Genomic DNA, 21440 nt, shown 5'->3' with positions numbered 1-21440 from the left:
AGGCAGCGCGGCAGACTCCAGCTGGGCGGCGGGGCTGAGAGCTCCTGCCAGGCAGCGCGGCAGACTCCAGCTGGGCGGCGGGGCTGAGAGCTCCTGCCGGGCAGCGCGGCAGACTCCAGCTGGGCGGCGGGGCTGAGAGCTCCTGCCAGGCAGCGCGGCAGACTCCAGCTGGGCGGCGGGGCTGAGAGCTCCTGCCAGGCAGCGCGGCAGACTCCAGCTGGGCGGCGGGGCTGAGAGCTCCTGCCGGGCAGCGCGGCAGACTCCAGCTGGGCGGCGGGGCTGAGAGCTCCTGCCAGGCAGCGCGGCAGCGTGGCTGACTCCAGCTGGGCGGCGGGGCTGAGAGCTCCTGCCAGGCAGCGCGGCAGCGTGGCTGACTCCAGCTGGGCGGCGGGGCTGAGAGCTCCTGTCGGGCAGCGCAGCATGGTAAGGGGTGGAGAGCGGAGGGGTTGGATAAGGGGCAGGGGATCCTGGGGGGCAGTTGGATGGGGCGGAGGTTTGGGGGAGGTGTCAGGGGACAGGGAGTGGGGGGGCCTGTCAGGGGGTGGGGGTGTGGATAGGGGTCGGGGCAGTGAGGGGACAGGGAGCGGGGGGGCTGGATAGAGGGTGAGGTCCCTGGAGGCGGTTAGGGGCAGGGGTGTGGATAGGGGTCGGGGCAGTGAGGGGACAGGGAGCCGGGGGGGGGGGGGGGGAGGGTGGATGGGTCAGGAGTTCTGAGGGGGGCAGTCAGGGGGCAGATAAGGGAAGGGGGCCAGGCTGTTTGGGGAGGCACAGCCTTCCCTACCAGGCCCTCCATACAGTTTCGCAACTCCAATGTCGTCCTCGGGCCAAAAAGTTTGCCCAACCCTGCTCTAAGGGGTTCTCAAACTGGGGGTCGTGACCCCTCAGAGGGTCACAAGGTTATTACATGGGGGTTGCGAGCTGTCTGCCTCCACCCCCAAACCTTGCTTCGCCTCCAGCATTTATAATAACGTTAATATAAAAAATGTGCTTTTAATTTATAAGGGGGGGTCATACTCAGAGACTTCCTGTGTGAAAGGGGTCAGCCATATAAAAGTTTGAGACCCTGATCTAACTGTTCATGTAAACAAGCCCACAGTCTGTCTCTGCTGCAAGGAGCAGACAGAACCATTTCACAATCTGTTTGAATACATATTCTAAACAAAGTTGCTCTATAAACATTTTTTAAGCACTGTTACGCTTGGTTCTCACTAGCTAAGCAAATGGTATTTAAACCACCTTAGCAAGAACTCTGCTTTCAAACACATTGGGGCAAATCTATGAATGGAAGTATACCAGCTCTTTTACATGCTTGCACTTTATTACAGGTTTAGGATGCAACTACTCTGGGATAGTGCACTATGCAGAGCCTCTCCCTAGAAAGGAGGGAAGGATTTAATTAAAAATCCCACCAGATGGGAAAGAGGCTTTTTTTGAAGTCAGAAAAGCTTCTTCTTCAGGACTCTTGAGAAGAAGCCAAGAAAGGCAGAGAGAGACTAAGGAGATGGATGTGGAAGGGGAAATAGTGTTTTAATTTAGTGTAGGGGTGGTTCTCTCTGAAAAGAATGAGCAAATCTTCTCTGCACTTTTTACCTCTTATCCTCACATGTCCTCCTCCTAATTGCAGATTCCAGCTCAGGAAACGCCAGTTCATAAAATGAAGCCAGTCTGCAAAAACATGTAATAAAACAAGAACTGTCAACAGATGTTTTTAGAATACTTCATTAAAAAACATATCAAATGGGAATCTTGATATTGATATCTCCAGTCTCTCATTACTAGCAGTTCCAGCGCTGATCCTCAGTTCCTGCTCTGACCTTTGTTTCATTATAGCTTATTCCCAGAAATACAACTAAATAGATGTGAGGCTGGCAAACAGCAGCTCCCTTTGGATCTGTTCAGCACTTATGCTACAGCTGCAGCCGAATGAGACGGTTTCAAAGCATCCTGCTGCTGACTAGGCAAATGGCCTGAGCTACTCTAGAGCATTCTGCACTCACATCTGCAGCCCATGAAGAGTTGACAGACTGATGCACCCAAACTGAACTCCCTTCTTACTTCTGTTAGATCTCCTCTTTCCAATACTGCAGAGATCAGGGGAGCTAGACACAGAGGCTTTGACGGCAGACATGCTTGGTCCCATTTGCAGGGAGAGAGAACACACGCTCCTTTTGGGTCTTGGGAAGGAACAAAGGAACCACTTTGGCCTAGTACCTGGTTCTGAAAGCTACACAGCCCATACACACCATTTTTACCTAGAGACAAAGCATCATGGGATGCAGATATACTTGCCCTCACCGAGAAACAACTGGGTTTGCTTCATGATTTGCTAGGGGTTTACAACTGATGGTTTATAGTTCTTTGTACAGAGGCTAAGACTGCAAAATGGTGTGTAGAGGATACACACACACTGCTCATAACTGGTCTCATATCAAGACGTTAACATGCCTCAAGGACACCAGTTTAACAACATAGCAGAAACCAGTTCATACTTCTAGGTCAGGACACAGAAGATTAGCAAGAGTGACAAGAGGATGATTTAGAAACCTTTTAGATTCTCAGAAAGGGACACATGCAAATCAGTATTCACCTGCCATACCCAAAAGAACCAGTGATTAGTCCAGATAGACAGTGCATTAATAAAATGCAGCTATCCCCTTAAAAGAGGGCAGGGCCATTTTAGTGTATTTCAGACAACAACAACAGAACTAAAAGCAACTGTTTTTTCCCCTTGGGTTACCAATCACCATAGTGCAGCTGTTTGGCCAGTCTAAACATTCACCACCAGTCCAATAATCTGACTACTGTAAATAGTATGACGACAAACAATGGGGATAACCCTCCAGCAACCTACACTTCTTAGAGCTTAAAACCTCTTATCTTACCAAATGTAATGAGCCACATTTTTAAATCTACATCATCATTAATATCCACAATCAAGGCAATTGTGGCCAAAGCGACTGACTTAGCGTGTGGTTGCCCACATCCTTATTAAAGGGACAGCCTGCAGAGACCACCGATCCCTGTACACAGTGCTGCCTACACCCAGATGACGATGGCGTGCTAAACCCTGAAATCTTTATAGGACACACTGCAATATTACTGAGGAAGTGGCTGCAATCTGGTCCATTTTATGGAAATTAGGTACAAGCCAACCTCCTGGCAAATTGCCAAGGTACTCCTCAACTGGGGAAACTCTGGGCAACCCCTGTAGTGACCTGTTTTATTCTCCAAAAGACTATTCTACCATCAGAATAAACTGAGCAGCCTATTCTTTTAATGATAAATGTAAAGGGAAAGGACAAAACAGCACACTCAGCATTTATACTCCCCTAAGCCAAGCTGTCAGGAACTAGACACGTACCTGTAACAGAAGTCATGTTTTTGGACAGTCTGACAGGCCAGGGGAAAGACATCAAGAAAGGCCCAAAGGGTGGTGCAAGTGTCACACAAGTACAGCACGATATCCTTCAATGCCTGGTAGAGAAAGAACTATTCATTATCCAAAAAGAGGAAAAAGTCACATCAAGTTGTCCTGTTAGCCTAATATTCTGAGACTAGTGCTAACGCACTGAGTTCACAGAAAAGCTGCTCTTTTGAGGGTGGGAAGAGAGTCTGACCTCACAGAACAAATAAGATAGTCTACAAAAATTTAGAACAACAACTATATTAGCCCTTTTCTCCCTCAGAAGGCATAATGAAAGTGTCTGACTACTGATGCTCATTAAAGTTTCTAAGGCACTTTTGTTAAATTAGGGGGCTCCTGGCCAAATCCCATTTTGCATAATGGCAATTTACCTCCTTAAGTCCCTCTGGAACTCCAGCTGGATACAGAATTCTTCCCCTTCTATCCTAAATGGTTGCACAACATTAGTGTTTGAACGTAAGGAGCTGACATGGTCCATTTTCAGTGGCAGCCAAAGTGATTGGGAGGTATTGCCAATACAGAGAAGGACCAGGATATCATACAGGAAGGTCTGGATGACCTTGTAAACTGGAGTAATAGTAATAGGATGAAATTTAATAGTGAAAAGTGCAAGGTCACACATTTAGGGATTAATAACAAGAATTTCTGTTATAAACTGGGGACGCATTACGTGGAAGTAACAGAGAAGGAGAAGGACCTCGGAGTACTGGTCGATCACAGGATGACGATGAGCCGCCAATGTGATATGGCCGTCAGAAAAGCAAATGCGGTCTTGGGATGCATCAGGCGAGGTATTTCCAGTAGAGATAAGGAGGTATTAGTACTGTTATACAAGGCACTGGTGAGACCTCATCTGGAATATTGTGTGCAGTTCTGGTCTCCCATGTTTAAGAAGGATGAATTCAAACTGGAACAGGTACAGAGAAGGGCTACTCGGATGATCTGAGGAATGGAAAACCTGTCTTCTGAAAGGAGACTCAATGAGCTTGGCTTGTTTAGCCTAACCAAAAGAAGGCTGAGGGAAGATACGATTGCTCTCTCTAAATATATCAGAGGGATAAATACCATGGAGGGAGAAGAATTATTTAAGCTCAGTACCAATGTGGACACAACAACAAATGGATATAAACTGGCCATCAGGAAGTTTAGACTTGAAATTAGATGAAGGTTTCTAACCAAGAGAAGAGTGAAGTTCTGGAACAGCCTTCCAAGGGAAGCAGTGGGGGCAAACGACATATCTGGCTTCAAGACAAAGCTTGATAAGTTTATGGAAGAGATGTTATGATGGGATAGCCTAATTTTGGCAATTAATTGATCTTCGACTACTAGTGGAAGATATGCCCAATGGCCTGTGATGGGATGTTAGATGGGGTGGGATCTGAGTTACTACAGAGAATTCTTTCCTGGTTGTCTGGCTGGTGAGTCTTGCCCACATGCTCAGGGTTTAGCTGATCGCCATATTTGGGGTCAAGAAGGAATTTTCCTCCAGGGCAGATTGGCAGAGGCCATGGGGGTTTTTTGCCTTCCTCTGCAGCATAGGGCACAGGTCACTTGCTGGAGGATTCTCTGCACCTTGAAGTCTTTAAACCACGATTTGAGGACTTCAATAGCTCAGACATAAGTTAGGGGTTTGTTACAGGAGTTGGTGGGTGAAATTCCGTGGCCTGCGTTGTGCAGGAGGTCAGACTAGATGGTCATAATGGTCCCTTCTGACCTTAAAGTCTATGATTCTTCTACATCAGAGGTTCCCAAACTTTTTTGCTGTGCTCCCCCTTCAACATGGGAGTCACATAACATGCCCTCACTCCACCCCACCACCAACATCCACCCATCTGGGAAGTGACTGAGGGGAGCAGACAGCTCCCACTCAGGTGTCAGCAGGACACTGCAGGAGTGAAATCAGGAAGGCCAAATCACACCTGGAATTGCAGTTAGCAAGAGATGTTAAGAGTAACAAGAAGGGTTTCTTCAGGTATGTTAGCAATAAGAAGAAAGTGAAGGAAAGTGTCGGCTCCTTACTGAATGAGGGAGGCAACCTAGTGACAGAGGATGTGGAAAAAGCTAATGTACTCAATGCTTTTTTTGCCTCTGTCTTCACGAACAAGGTCAGCTCCCAGACTACTGCACTGGGCAGCACAGCATGGGGAGGAGGTGACCAGCCCTCTGTGGAGGAAGAGGTGGATCGGGACTATTTAGAAAAGCTGGACGAGCACAAGTCCATGGGGCCGGATACGCTGCATCCGAGAGTGCTAAAGGAGTTGGCGGATGTGATTGCAGAGCCATTGGCCATTATCTTTGAAAACTGATGGCGATCGGGGGAAGTCCCGGATGACTGGGAAAAGGCTAATGTTGTGCCCATCTTTAAAAAAGGGAAGGAGGAGGATCCAGGGAACTACAGGCCAGTCAGCCTCACCTCAGTCCCTGGAAAAATCATAGAGCAGGTCCTCAAAGAATCAATTCTGAAGCATTTAGAGGAGAGGAAAGTGATCAGAAACAGTCAGCACTGATTCACCAAGGGCAAGTCATGCCTGACTAATCTAATTGCCTTCTATGATGAGATAACTGGCTCTGTGGATGAGGGCAAAGCAGTGGACTTATTATTCCTTGACTTGAGCAAAGCCTTTGATACGGTCTCCAACAGTATTCTTGCCAGAAAGTTAAAGAAGTATGGGCTGAATAAATGGACTATAACGTGGACAGAAAGCTGGCTAGATCGTCGGGCTCAACGGGTAGTGATCAATGGCTCCATGTCTAGTTGGCAGCCGGTATCAAGTGGAGTGCCCCAAGGGTCGGTCCTGGGGCCGCTTTTGTTCAATAGCTTCATTAATGATCTGGAGGTTGGTGTGGATTGCACCCTCAGCAAGTTTGCAGATGACATTAAACTGGGAGGAGTGGTAGATATGCTGGAGGGTAGGGATAGGATACAGAGGGCCCTAGACAAATTTGAGGATTAGACCAAAAGAAATCTGATGAGGTTCAACAAGGACAAGTGCAGAGTCCTGCACTTAGGACGGAAGAATCCCATGCACTGCTACAGACTAGGGACTGAGTGGCTAGGCAGCAGTTCTGCAGAAAAGGACCTAGGGGTTACAGTGGACGAGAAGCTGGATATGAGTCAACAGCGTGCCCTTGTTGCCAAGAAGGCTAACAGCATTTTGGGATGTATAAGTAGGGGCATTGCCAGCAGATCGAGGGACATGATTGTTCCCCTCTATTCGACATTGGTAAGGCCTCATCTGGAGTACTGTGTCCAGTTTTGGGCCCCACACTACAAGAAGGATGTGGAAAAATTGGAAAGCGTCCAGCGGAGGGCAACAAAAATGATTAGGGGACTGGAACACATGACTTATGAGGAGAGGCTGAGGGAACTGGGATTGTTTAGTCTCCAGAAGAGAAGAGTGAGTGGGGATTTGATAGCTGCTTTCAACTACCTGAAAGGGGATTCCAAAGAGGATGGATCTAGACTGTTCTCAGTGGTGGCAGATGACAAAACAAGGAGTAATGGTCTCAAGTTGCAATGGGGGAGGTTTAGGTTGGATATTAGGAAAATCTTTCTCACTAGGAGGTTGGTGAAGCACTGGAATGAGTTACCAAGGGAGGTGGTGGAATCTCCTTCCTTTGAGGTTTTTAAGGTCAGGCTTGACAAAGCCCTGGCTGGGACTATTTAGTTGGGGATTGGTCCTGCTTTGAGCAGGGGGTTGGACTAGATGACCTCTTGAGGTCCCTTCCAACCCTGATATTCTATGATCCCCAGACGACACCATGGCAGCATGGCGTGGATCCAACCAGGGCTCCTCACCCTCCCTCCCGCAAGTCCAGAGTCCCTCACTCCTACAGGCTTCAGAGGATTTAAAAACACATGGAGCTGTGGCCAGCCAGGCATCTGGGCCCTGTGGGCTGGGTAGCAGTGGGCACAGCACGCAGGGAGTCCCCAGTGGTCAGAGAGGGGAGGAAGTGGCTGCTGCGTGGTGTGAGTCTGGGGTAGACCTGCACTCCACCACCACTACCAGGACTCCCTGTGTGCTCTCCCTGCTGTTCCCCTCTCCCGGACACTTAGCCAGCTGCAACCCCACACCTACCTCGTGCCCCCGATAACCTCATCATGCCCCTACTTGGGGGTGGGCCTCACAGTTTGAAAACTAATCCTATATATGGTTTGTACTGTTAAAATGTCTGGAGATTTACGTTAGATTATAAACTCTTTTAATATGCGCTTGTACAGCACCTAGCCCAATGGGGCCCTTTCCTGCACCATGGCTATACAACTAATAATTTTGAAGGAAGGGGCTATTTTAATGCAAGATCGTCATCATAAAGCAATTTTGCAGTTACTCAGATCCTTGATATTGCTTTATTTCATAATATTCCCTTTCACACTGCTTAGCAGGGGTTGGAAAGGAAAGGAAATAAAGGTCATACCAGAATTTATCGGTGGAAAGGCAACCCAAAATGAATAGAAGAACAAAGAATATGGAACTCCGTCACATGATAAGCACTGAAACAATGTCTAGGAGCCATATGCTTAATGAGACCTAAGTATCTGGGAACCATTTGACTCAATGCGGGTTAACAGTCTGTGGTTAGCTTAGCAAAAAAGCTATGTACACGGCGGGAAAGGTTACAGCAATAACTCCACCTGGAGAGGCATGGTACTAGGAGTCACTTTGACTCTTTCTTCCAATTTCTGGGGTTTGGCTGAGGCCCCATCACATTGCAAGCCACACTCCTGCAGAACGTTGTTGAACACCTGGATCACAAAGCAAACCATTATTACATCAGACAGGCAAATGCACCCAGTGTGTTCTATCTTGTCAGCAGTCCTTTTATGACTGTCAGCTGAACTGAACAAAAGACATTGCTATTTACACACAATAGAGAGCTGCCTAACCTGAAAGCAGGGACAAATTTATCTGTATCTTTCTCTCACAGCCTAGAACTTAAGAAACAACTATTACATTTGCATCTTTGGAGATTTGCCATCCTCCTCCCTCCAACAGAGCAGACTATAAGATGAACAGAGGGGCCACAGGCATTTTTGAAGTTGAGTATTTGGATTTATACTGCTTTTCCTTTAAATCACCAAGTGGACTTTGGACTGGTATATGCGTGCATGCAAATATCCCGATGCTCTTTCTGTGATAGTGTTAATTAACAAAACATCTAACACACAGTATGCAAAGCAGAGCTCTGTAAACCCAAAGTAATTGCTTCAAGACATACACCACATACAATGGGCAGAATCTTCACTGCCCTTCAAATAACTGTTTTGAATGGATAATCTGGCATCACAGAGCACTTTTACATGTGACACCATCTCTCACACAAGTGCTCCTGGACCGCTGAGTTTAGTACATCCGAAGCGTGATAGAGATGGAGACACCAGAGAGAACAGAAAGCCATCCCAGCAGTCTCGACAAAATTACTTTTTAAAATTTATTTGTTTGAGGACTAAAACACAAAATTTTCCCATTGCAATGATGCCAAGGTACCTTGATTCATATTCAAATTAAATATGAGCATAGCCCAGTCAGTGTGGGGAAATTCTTATTGCTCAGAGCAACGAAAGCTCAGAACATTGGACCTGGCTAATATCTGTATAGGAGCAATTTATGTATCTTGGTTCCAAAGATATTTTCATTCTCTCCTGTGAGCTTACTGGGTGTGATCACAAGTGTAAATGTCTCAGTCTCTTGTATTTGGGCAGGGGGAAATGGGCACTTCCTATATGAACTATCTAGCACAGGAAGTCCCAAGGATTCGCAGCAAGGATAGTGTCATAAACAGGTAGGATGTGAGGGGGTTAGCTGTGAGTAAACCATTGTAGATAAAAGCCATCTAACATCGGCTGGTATAATTCAGGGGATCAAATACAAAGAAACACAAACAATTCTTCCAGCCTGCAACTATGCCTCCTGGGACTGTGTCAGAGCCTCCCCTGGAGGCTCAGAAAACCACCCCAAGCCAGATAAAGAGGCAGTACCTGTAGGATTGTGGGCACCGTCTCATTCAAGTCCCTGAAGTAACTTGATTGCTGAGTGAAGATGTTTTCTGAAAGAAGAGGAGGAAAAAATCCATTCCAGATTAATTCAAACGTTCAGCCCAACAAGCAGCCTCACACCAAGCAACATCCTTATGTACTATCCACAGCATCTTCTCTAAAAATAAGACTTGTAACCACCCAGGGTGGAACTATTGACCTATACCCACCACAGGTACAGTGCTTGTTCCTATATAGCTGACCATCTCCTAACAGTTCAGTACAGCTGGAGAACGTAAGAATGGCCATATTGGATCAGGCCAAAGGTCCATCCAGCCCAGTATCTTGTCTTTCAACAGTGGCCAGTGCCAGGTGCCCCACAGGAAATGAACAGAACAGGTAATCATTGAGTGATCCATCCTCTGTCGCCCGTTTCCAGCTTTTGGCAAACAGAGGCTCGGGACACCATCCCTGCCCATCCTGGCTAATAACCATTGATGGACCTATCCTCCAGTAACTTATCTAGTTCTTTTTTTAACCCTGTTATAATCTTGGCTTTCACAACATCTTCTGGCAAGGAGTTCCACAGACTGACTGGGCATTGTGAGAAAAAATACTTCCTTTTGTCTGTTTTAAAGCTGCTGCCTATTAATTTCATTTGGTGACCCCTAATTCTTGTGTTATGAGAAGAAGTAAATAATACTTCCCTATTTATTTTCTCCACACCAGTCATGATTTTATAGATCTCTATCATATTCCCCCTTAGCTGTCTCTTTTCCAAGCTGAAAAGTCCCAGCCTTATTAATCTCTCCTCATATGGAAGCTGTTCTATACCCCTAGTCATTTTTGTTGCCCTTTTCTGTACCTTTTCCAATTCCAATATATCTTTTTTGAAATGGGGCGACCACATCTGCACGCACTATTCAAGATGTGGGCATAGCATGGATTTATATAGCGGCAATATGATATTTTCGGTCTTATTTTCTATGCTTTTTCTTAATGATTCCCAATATTCTGTTCACTTTTTTGACTGCCTCTGCACATTGAGTGGATGTTTTCAGAGAACTATCCACAATGACTCCAAGATCTCTTTCTTGAGTGGTAACAGCTAATTTAGACTCCATCATTTTGTATGTATAGTTGGGATTATGTTTTTCAATGTGCATTGCTTTATATTTATCGAAAGTGAATTTCATCTGCCATTTTGTTGCCCAGTCACCCAGTTTTGAAAGATCCTTTTGTAGCTCTTCGCAATCTGCCTGGGACTTAACTATCTTGAGCAGTTTTGTATCATCTGCAAATTTTCCCACCTCACTACTTACCCCTTTTTCCAGATCATTTATGAATATGTTAAATAGGACTGGGCCCAGTACAGACCCCTGGGGGACACCACTATTTACCACTCTCCATTCTGAAAACTAACCATAGATTCTTACCCTTTGTTTCCTATCTTTTAACCAATCCATGAGAGGACCTTCCCTCTTATCCCATCACATCTTATTTTGCTTAAGAGCCTTTGGAGGGCTGGTAATGAGAATGTTCATTAGAACACATTGTCCAAGATGCTAGATGATTCAAGCACTGCAAGGTTGGTTGAGTCAGTAAATAATATCACTAAATGCTCCTAGTTCCTTTATTTGACAGCTGTAGTTGAGTTTTAATTGCTAATTCCATGTACGCCAGCAAATGTTCTGTAGCATATTTTTTAAAGGTAACGAGGCCTTATCTTAATAACATAAGACTAGGTATTGCTCTCATTATCTTTTCAAAATATTCTGCAGAATAGCAGAGTGCTGTAAATCTTAACTGAGTAGTGGAGAGACATTGATTGCCCTTTTTCCATGAATTACCAGACATGCTGTACAGATTACCATGGTTCCACCACAAGGACAAACCTCTTGCAGAGTTTACACATGTGTGTAAGACCTGTGAAAAATGTTTCACAGAGAAGAATAAGGACAGGAAAAATCTGATTTTATGCATTTGCACACCTGAATTGCACATGCAGATACCATGATTGCATACACAAACAGCCAGGTAGACATGTCACAGGACATCTGTGTGCACAATTACTGCTGTTGCACACACAATCACAGTAATTGCATGTACCATTTAGACTAGGTTTTTGAAACATAGACTTAAAAAAAAAGAAAAGAAAAAAGAACATTTTGATAACTCCTCTAAAGGGCCTTTTTGGGGGGGTGTCTCCTGCATTTGGGGCACAGTAGAGTGAGCTTATGTCAAGAGACCCTGGAAAGAAAAAAGAAAAACAAAAACAAAAAAAAGAGGAGAAAGATCAGCATTCAAAAGTCAAAGTGCTGAGGCCTGGAAATTTGGCAAAAATCTTGTTTGAACAGCCTGTGTCAGAAGATTTCTCATACTTCCCATTTTAGCTTGGATTGAATGAAAAATCCAATAATAGCCATCTTTCAAAGGAAGGAAAAAAGTTAAATTATTCAAACTTCAGAACAGTCTGGGTTTGAATTTTAGATGAAGGATTCTAGATCTTATTGTATCCAAAACTACGTGCTCCACCAGCCCTGCTCAGGTGGAAGTTAAGGATCGCAGATGGCCCCTTATGAAAAGAATAGGGATAAATGCAGTGTCCAGACCAACTCGTCCTCTGACCATAAAACAGGTTCTAATGTCCAAGGCTGAGCTGTTGCTAAACGTATAATTGCTGCTGTGTTTGCTGACACAGACACAGGCAGAGCAGTGATGAATTCAGTTGGTAAAGTGCTTTGAGATACTTTGCAACTAACAGGGACTCTATGAAAATCAAGTTCTGTTTTTCCAGTTCAAGTTCTCTGTAGTCACAGAACAATCACATTGTGTGTTTTGTCTAGCTGCCAGCTACAGGAGCAAAAGGACCAATCTTAGCAGTCAGACTGCTCCCCCTTCCCTCATCCTGCAAAGAATAAGGCTTTCTGGACTTTCTCCTCACCCCCAGGATCTTCCATGTTCCTTGTGGAAGCACAGTGTCCCTTTACAGTCTCAGAGCTGCATTTTAACTAGCCAGAGGAGTTACTGTTGAGCAATAAAGAGACCCTGTAGCAGATCTACCCTAGGAAGCAAGAGGGACTATGAAACAAACCTAGCTCTCCCAAACAGCAAAGTGTAATCCCCTCCCCACATCACCCATAAATAAAGATGGTTCACAAGAAAGTAAAAGAAAACTTGTCTTATTCAGAAATCCCAATTTCTTATTTTATAAGGAAGAGTTTGTTCTGAGGTTGCTTCACTCAGTAGCAATCCCACCCCCTTCAATGCCTGCCTTTCAGAGAACAACTAGAAAGCCTAAAGCAACAAGCTGTCCCCAGCTTTGACTAACCAATCATCTTCTGAAGTAGGGAGCCATTTCCTTTCCCAAAGAGCACACACAGATCCAGAATCTTAGGGATGTCAAACAGGAAGTTATTGTAAAGAATTTCTCCAAAAACAGAAGGTGTGATGAAGTGTTCCTATTAAAAACAAGAGAAACCAGATTAAAAAAAAAAAAAAAGACAAAATAAACTTCTAACAACTTGAAAGAGAATCCATATTCTACTCTGCATAGGGTTACCATATTTCAGGTTCCCAAAAAGAAGACAATGTGGGAGGTGGAGTTGGGAGGAGGGGGTATCTGGGGGATGCTGGAGGGGTGTGTGTGTACTGGAAGAGGGGGATGCTTCAGGGGTTTCCTGTAGCCTCACTCTCGAGGTGGGGGGCAGTGTCACTCCCTATCACCGTGGCAGGGTAACTGGCGTGGGCCCAGGATGCAGCACCTCCCAGCCTCTCCCCCACCCCAAGGCTGGGAGCTGGGGCCTGGGTGGGCAGGATCCAGCAGCTGTGGCTGCAAGGAAGTAACCAATCAGCTGCAGCGACCTCATGGAATGGAGACAGCTCTTTCTGAGATGCAACATCAGCTAGTTAGGTCACAAAAATCCAGACGTTGCCTCTTATTTGAAAAATCCACTCAGACAGAGGGTGGAGGATCAAAAAAGAAAAAATGTCCAGATGTATGGTAACCCTAACTCTGCAAGGATTAAAGCATTTACAGTAATACCTATGCATTGTCCAACATCTTTAACCCAAGCACCTCAAAGATATCAAGACTACCACCCTGGGAGGTAGGCAAGCATTTTACAGATTTGGAAGCCAAGGCACTGAGGAATTAAGTTCCTTGCCTAAAATCACTTCATCAGTGGCACAGATAGGAACAGAACCCAAGACTCCTGATTTACATCTCTGTGCTCCAAACCCCTACACCAACTCCATCTTCCAGATGTAACTCATGTAACTAACATGTTAGGCTGGAAATGTTTTTAAAATTCTAAATGACAAAGGTCTTCAAACTAAAATTCTCTTTGCTTCTGAAATGGAGAAGTATGCAATTTAAAGAATAATAGTGGAAGCAATGACTAATAAAAGAAGGATTTGCTTATGATGGCAAACATTATCCATCCAAAGCATGTGTTCTCCCAGTTAATACCCTGGACAGGGAGTTAGGATTGCTGGGTTCTATTTCTAGCACTCTCACTAATTTGCTATGTGGCAACAGGAAAACAATTGACTTCAATTTACCCAAATACTCAGCTACCTCATTGGAGCTGTGAGGTTTAATTGATTAATGTCTGTACAGTATTCCTTCTCAGATGAAAGGCTCTGCAGAAGTATGGAGTACTTTTATTGATGTTAACTACAGGATACAGCACTTCTTTCACCTGTTCTCTTCCCACTCCTCCAACACTCACACTGAGATCTTTTCTCAAAACAGACTGAAATTGACCATCATGACAATGCATAAACGGTCATAAATATAAAGAAAAGGGTAGCATAAAATCCCTCCTTGGCAGCTATACTGAATCGCTTTACCTGTAAGGGGTTAAGAAGCTCAAATAACCTAGTTGGCACCTGACCAGAAGGACCAATGAGGAATGAAGATACTTTCAAATCTGGGGTGAGAATTTGTTTGTGGCTCTCTTTGTTTGTTCCCTCTCTGTACGGAGGGAGTGACCAAGCAGGTACAATATTTCCTGAAAATATACCTGGAATGATCCATCTAAAATTACGGAAATTGTAAGTAGGCAAGGAAATGCATTAGGCTATCTTTTGTTTTAGCTTGTAAATTTTCCCTATGCTAAAAAGGTAGTTTCATTCCTGTTTTGTAACTGTGAAGCTGAGCCAGAGGGGAATCCTCTGTGTTTTAAATCCTTTTATTTATCCTGTAAAGTTACCTTCCATCCTGATTTTGCAGGTGTAATTCTTTTACTTTTTCTTTATAAAGTTCTTTTTTTAAGAACCTGATTGATTTTCAGTGTCCTAAAGACAAAGGGTTTGGTCTGTGCTCATATTGCTAACCAATTGATTGGTATATAATTCTCAAGCCTCCCCAGGAAAGGCGGTGAAGGGGCTTGGGGGAATATTTTGGAGGGACAGGGATTCCAAGTGACCCCTCCCTGAATTTTTGTATAAATCACTTGGTGGTGGCAGCAATACCATCCAAGGACAAGGAAAGGAATTTGTGCCTTGGGGAAGTTTTAACCTAAGCTGGTAAAATATAAGCTTAGGGGGTCTTTCATGCAGGTCCCCACATCAGTACCCCAGAGTTCAGAGTCAGGGGGGAGGGGAGGGAACCCTGACATAAACCAAGGAGGATTTCAGGTCAGTAATTATTAAAACCTGAGGACAGAATGAGTTTCTTTAAGGCCCTTGTGAAACTTCCACCTCTGCTAATGAGCATTGCACTCACACACCCTTTATCATGATGCAAAGAAAACTGTAATTGGATGCAATTTTAAATCAACCATAGGGAGAGGCAGAAATTTGGAGAAAGTACAATGGGAGAAGTCTCAGTCTGGGTTGCATGACTTGATGCCTGGACCAGGGCGGCAGGTGGCATGAGAGTGGTCACCAACACATGGCTACAGGGGCCTCCGACAGTCTCTCACACCTTTTATGAAGCCCTGCAAAGGCTAACTTACTGTAGATTCTCTTATACTATCCATTTATAATGCCACACCTTGCTAACCTATTATTAAGAGTAGCATTTTCCTTTGTGAAGCAGATTAATGAAATCATTACGCACTTAAGATAGTTCTGTCCTTTGCTGATTGGTGGACTATCTTTGTGGAAACTATTGGAATGAGAAAAATAGGGGCTAAAAAAGGAAGGCAGCCGGGAGAGATGAATAGGAAACACAGTCTGTTTCCCAAAATGTCTATCAATTTTTGTAAGCCATACAGTGTGCAGTGAGGGTAAGAAGAAGAGGTATTTACTTTGGACTCCTTGTGAGTGGACATTCTGAGGAAGGTTAGGAAGACACTCCGATGAAGGCATTTTTGGATGTCATTCACCTCCAGAGGGAAATCCAACGATGCATCAAACTTGCGAGGGGCATGGCACAGATATGAATCCAGGCATTTCTGAAGTGTCTCATCAAATATGACCTAATACAACAGAACAAAGGCAAATGGGGAGAGGGAAAGATGAAGCATGCACAGTGGTACACCGCATCACATGACACATATGCAGTGCATGGTATTTAAATTCAACAGTAAGCCAAAGAAATCAAAGGTGTTCAGAGGAGTCCATGGTCCATTGATTCCAAACTAACAGTTTTAAAATTCATTATCAAAAATCTTTAAGGAAATATTACAATCTTAATGTTACACGATCCAAAATTAAGATGTTTGGGTACGAGCAACAAAAGGCAATTATGAGCCTTCATCAGATACATGAATTAAACCTACTTATTTTTCTAAGCACCCATATAAGTCACAGGTTTTTATTTATTATCTATTCAGTAATGTTACCTGGCACCAAAATTTATCATGAGGCAAAGCCAGAAGCCAGTTCAGATCATCTGCAATGAACTTTGCTCGTTCCAAGAACTCCTCCACTAGAGCAGGGTCTCTGACTTTAGGGGGTGGTTTATATAGCACAAAAGACCGATCAGCTTTCAGTTCTGGATGCTACAGAAAGCAAAAAGACAATGTGTTAACAAATTAGGGACCAAGCAACAAGAATTCCTCTTAACCATTTATGCAGCCAGGGACATCTCTGATATTTTTAGGAAACTGGTGTGTAGTTATCAGGAATCCATCCTCTTATGTTCACTGGCAGGTCTCCCCGCTCTTTAATCTTTAAAACACTGCAGATCAGTGGTTCTGCATCATCCTTATTTTTCAATAATATTTTCAGAATCCTGCACAGTTCAGTATGTGTTGCTCCTTGTATCCCATTCAGATAAATCACTGACAAGCAACTCTCCCACACCTCCAAAAGAAACAGCAGCAGCTCAAAGTCATTCCTTTGAAATGTTGCTCCCTTTCAATACCGCTGCTTCAGCTCCTTCCAGAGTCAAGCTGATTGGACTATCCAATACAGAAATCAAACAGGTTATCGTCCTTTAGTGCAGCTTGCATTGCACTGAGCTCTGACTTCAGCCTGTGGTTGCAAATCCACATGGGCGAGGGCACAGAACGTGGTGGCACAGAGGAACCAACACTGATGCTCCACCTCAGAGTTAAACTTCTAACCTGAGTTTCAAATATCAGTAAGTTTCCTCTCCACTACAGGAATATCAACACTATCCATCAAGCAATTCTCGGAATGAAGACTACGTTTATAATAAACTTGGATACACCATAGAACAAAAGCCCCAAATAGTTTCAATGCATTACAACATGCAGACTTCAATTTCACTTCAAATAAAACCTCCTCCTATAGGGAAGCTGTTTGGGTTTCACTGTATTTTGGTCCCAGAGCCAGTTTTGCTAAAGTCGCTTCTTGAAATGAGAGAATGATTTATTGAATGTTTTCATTTAAAAAACTACACAGCTCACCAATGCTGGTAAAGTCCTCAGTTTCCCTGTCTTTGGATCCGTCTCTCTAAGCTGGAGTTCATCCAAGGGCAATACTGGCATTGTGCTGAGATCTCTCTGTCTTTGGCAAACACCAACATAAAAGCAATATGAGGAACTGTTTACAGAAACAATTAACCAACAACAAAACAAGACAGGTTTAAAATGCACCCCTTCTATAAAAAGCACCCCTAGAGTCTGGAACCACATCAAAACAAAGGAAACCTTTACACCACCAAACATCAGACTTCAGGAGACATCCAAGGATTAGGTGCATAGGCACAGAAAAAGCAGCTCCCCATGACTTAGAGTACAGCCATATTTTCTTTACAGCATTTACACCAAGCACTCACAAAGACATCCACAGGAGCACCAAAAAGAATTTTTGTTGGTGTAGTTTCTTTTGTGTAAATGCTTAAAATTCTCACATGGTTACTGAAAAGTCCTGTTAAGACCTCTCCTGTGTAGAGCCCTGTAGCCATAGTCTATGTCCAGATTTCAGAAATTCTAAGGGCGGTCATAAGACATCCTGCTAACATGTTATCAAAAGAAGATTCTGTGTTCTTATGAAGCAAGTTTATTAAATGATTATATGCATAATATATATATTTTAAGGACATGAGATTAGACTAGAAAAGATGTTCGAGCTTTCACTTTTCTTTTATGCCCATTGCTTGTTTGATTCTGTACAAGCCCCTGTATTCTCACAGATACTGTTATTATAAAATTAGTTCTACTAAATGAAAAACCTTGCTATGGCAATTCAAGAGAAGATGTACCATTAAAAACACCCTTAAAAGTCTCAAATATTAAAAAGCTTGGAAACTGCAAGCTCAACAAAGCTTTTGTACTTTAATTTCTGTGGTTTTATAAAAGTACGATCATTTATTTCAAATGCTGTTAAAAAGTTGTATTCAAGTTAAAGTTTAAGACCCTGATCCTGAAGTTAGATGGACGTCTGTGGACCCTTATCCTCAGGCAGAACCACACTTATGCCATGTTCACCCAAGTGGATCCAAGTGCAGCATCCAAGCGTAAGCTGGAAATGACAGACTCTGGGTATATCTCAACCACAGCTGGAAGTAAACCTCCAGCCCAGTCAGACAGACTTGCACTAGTCGCGCTCAAGATGGGCATTTTTAGTGCACTAAGTGGACGTTCTAGCTCAGGCTGGAGCTCAGGCTCAGAAGCCTTGGGATCAGATGGGCTTGAAAGTCCGAGGTTCCACCTGTGCCAGAACATCCACATTGCTATTTTTAGCACACTAGCTTGAGCCTGGCTAGGGTGAATCTGTGTACCCATGCTGGGAGACTTGCTCCTAGGTGCAGTGTAGACATACCCTGAAAGGCTGAGGCTTTTGTCCATTTGCCACGTGAAATTTTAGATGACAAAACCTTTAATGTTTAACCTTTTAGATAAATGGATCTTATGACAAATGGATTTCTTATAAAATCCATTTAACAAAAAATACATTTCACCATGCTAATCCCAATATACAACCAGTGCGGTACTTGCGTGGAAGGGGGAGGGGGGGGGAGAACTATTTACAGCATTCTAAAAGCAATTAAAATGGTAAGCTTCACACCAGTGTTTTAAAAATATAGCTATGCAGGAATTTTCACATTTCTATGATAAATCACTGAGGCTGAAAAACCACAAGGATATTGCTTTTATTCTGAGACAAATTACGTTATTTTTCAGTCTTTGACACAAAATAAATTGTGAACTTACATTTCTAAAAACTGTTTTTAAAAATCTACTATACACATACCTTTAAAAACAAACAGACAAACAAGCAGCAGCTTAATTTTCTGAAGTGCTAAGCACCAAGAACTCCAGCTGAAGTCAACAGGACTTACCGATGCTCAGTACCGACAAAAGTTAGACTGCTGACCAAGAGATTGTTGAGCTAAACAGGAAAAAGACGACTAAGATATGCATTTTTCTATGCGCTTTGGTTTAAGCCTTGAGGACACAACTCCCTGTGTATAGCTTTGGGGCTGCATCAGCAGATGGGACTAGTGTAAAAGCCAAGCAACTCTGCCAAGGGGAGACTGAACTGCTCTCCAGTGAGAGTCTCATTCCCGTCACACTGAAATGCTATTTGTCACGCATCTCCTGAGGGATCCCAGGGGATGTACCCTCAGGTGCAGAGGACAGGAGACACCTGGGGGACAAGAGGTCACATTGGTCCTCATATGCTGCATCAAATAACACAACAATGCTGATTAAAATAAGGGACTTGGTGGTACAGCTCCAGTGACTTGTGAAAGTGGCTGCAAACCTGCACTGATGTTACACAGATCACACATATTGTTAAAGAAACACCCCACCCCCTTCCACATGCAGGCACTGCCCCCAACTCCTTCCACTGACCCACTCCCCCCAGCCACCCCCACCTCCCCACCCACAGGCTCCGCCCCCCAACCCACCCCGCTGCCCCCCAACTGTCCCCCTGCCCCCAGTCACCTCGCTGCCCCCCACCTCCCCCGACCCACCACATTGCCCAACTGTCCCACTCCTCTCAGCCACCCCCACCCACAGGCTCCGCCCCCCGACCCACCCCGCTGCCCCCCCACTTCCCCTGACCCACCCCGCTGCCCTCCAACTGTCCCCCTGCCCCCAGTCACCCTGCTACCCCCCACCTCCCCTGACCCACCCCACTGCCCCCCAACTGTCCCCCTGCCCCAGTCACCCTGCTGCCCCCCCACCTCCCCTGACCCACCCCGCTGCCCCCCAACTGTCCCCCTGCCCCCAGTCACCCCGCTACCCCCCCACCTCCCCGGACCCACCCCGCTGCCCACCAACTGTCCCCCTGCCCCCAGTCACCCCGCTGCACCCCCACCTCCTCTGACCCACCCCGCTGCCCACCAACTGTCCCCCTGCCCCCAGTCACCCCGCTGCACCCCCACCTCCTCTGACCCACCCCGCAGCCCCCCAACTGTCCCCCTGCCCCCAGTCACCCCGCTGCACCCCCCCTCCTCTGACCCACCCCGCAGCCCCCCAACTATCCCCCTGCCCCCAGTCACCCCGCTGCTCCCCCACCTCCCCTGACCCACCCTGCTGCCCCCCAACTGTCCCCCTGCCCCCAGTCACCCCGCTACCCCCCCACCTCCCCGGACCCACCCCGCAGCCCCCCAACTATCCCCCTGCCCCCAGTCACCCCGCTGCTCCCCCACCTCCCCTGACCCACCCCGCAGCCCCCCAACTGTCCCCCTGCCCCCAGCCACCCCGCTGCCCCCCAACTGTCCCCCTGCCCCCAGTCACCCCGCTGCCCCCCCACCCCGCTGCCCCCCAACTGTCCCCCTGCCCCCAGCCACCCCGCTGCCCCCCACCTCCCCGGACCCACCCCGCTGCCCCCCAACTGTCCCCCTGCCCCCAGCCACCCCGCTGCCCCCCACCTCCCCTGACCCACCCCGCAGCCTCCCAACTGTCCCCCTGCCCCCAGTCACCCCGCTGCCTCCCCACCTCCCCTGACCCACCCCGCAGCCCCCCAACTGTCCCCCTGCCCCCCCCCAGGCTCCGCCCCCCCCGCTGGTCCCCGCGCGCTGACCGGCGGCTCCAGCCCGTTACCGGCCCGTCCGGCTCTGACAGCTCAGCCCCGCCTCCCCCGGCCGGGCACTTCCGGGGTCAAAGGGCGCTTCCGCCACCGGCCGGAAAGGGCCCCGCGGGGCCCTCCTCGCTCCCTCAGGGCCGCGGCCCCCGCCGGAGCCCGGCCGCCCTGCGCTCTCCCCGGGGCCGCCCCGAGCGCCGGGTCTCGGAGGAGGGTCCCCTGGATCCCGCCTGGCCCCGGCCCGCCCGCCGTGCCCCGGGGCGAGCTGCCCTGGAAGAGCCGGGCTGGCGGGGCCCTCGGGGGTCCCCCAGTGCCGCCCGCGCTCCGAGCAGGACCGACCCCGGCTTCTGCCCCGATCCCGAAGCGGCCCCGGCCAGGGTTGAGCCCCCAGCGCCGGGCCCCGCAGCCGCTGCCCGGGCCCCGCAGCCGCTGCCCGGGCCCCGCAGGGGACCAGCCGGGGCGCCGCAGGGGGCCAGCCCGGGGCGCCGCAGGGGGCCAGCCCGGGGCGCCGCAGGGGGCCAGCCCGGGGCGCCGCAGGGGGCCAGCCCGGGGCGCCGCAGGGGGCCAGCCCGGGGCGCCGCAGGGGGCCAGCCCGGGGCGCCGCAGGGGACCAGCCGGGGCGCCGCAGGGGACCAGCCGGGG

General features: G+C 46.9%; 1 protein-coding gene across 8 annotated transcripts in view; it reads right to left on the bottom strand.

Annotated features, from left to right (window-relative positions):
• Positions 1–21440, bottom strand: part of ASCC2 (activating signal cointegrator 1 complex subunit 2) — a 48218-nt gene that overhangs the window by 26552 nt on the left and 226 nt on the right. For 4 of the 8 annotated variants that reach the window (XR_013348070.1, XR_013348064.1, XR_013348069.1 and 1 more), the window contains exons 1-10: positions 20799–20864; positions 19105–19154; positions 17228–17327; positions 16196–16354; positions 15659–15829; positions 12733–12862; positions 9405–9472; positions 8061–8171; positions 3362–3474; positions 1591–1665 (exon numbers count right to left, since the gene is read on the bottom strand). Coding sequence is in view for 1 of the 8 variants with exons in the window: in XM_077835125.1 (XP_077691251.1) it covers positions 1591–1665; positions 3362–3474; positions 8061–8171; positions 9405–9472; positions 12733–12862; positions 15659–15829; positions 16196–16354; positions 17228–17308 (908 nt within the window). In the remaining 7 variants the exon portion in view is untranslated. Of the gene's footprint in view, positions 1–1590; positions 1666–3361; positions 3475–8060; positions 8172–9404; positions 9473–12732; positions 12863–15658; positions 15830–16195; positions 16355–17227; positions 17328–19016; positions 19573–20798; positions 20865–21440 lie in introns of those variants that run through there. The other 4 variants (XR_013348065.1, XR_013348066.1, XR_013348068.1 and 1 more) reach the window with 4 other exon arrangements.

This window comes from Eretmochelys imbricata, chromosome 15, assembly GCF_965152235.1.
Source record: "Eretmochelys imbricata isolate rEreImb1 chromosome 15, rEreImb1.hap1, whole genome shotgun sequence".
Taxonomy (NCBI): domain Eukaryota; kingdom Metazoa; phylum Chordata; order Testudines; family Cheloniidae; genus Eretmochelys; species Eretmochelys imbricata.
Note: the sequence above shows the minus strand (reverse complement) of the source record. Positions and strands in the feature narration are given on the sequence as shown.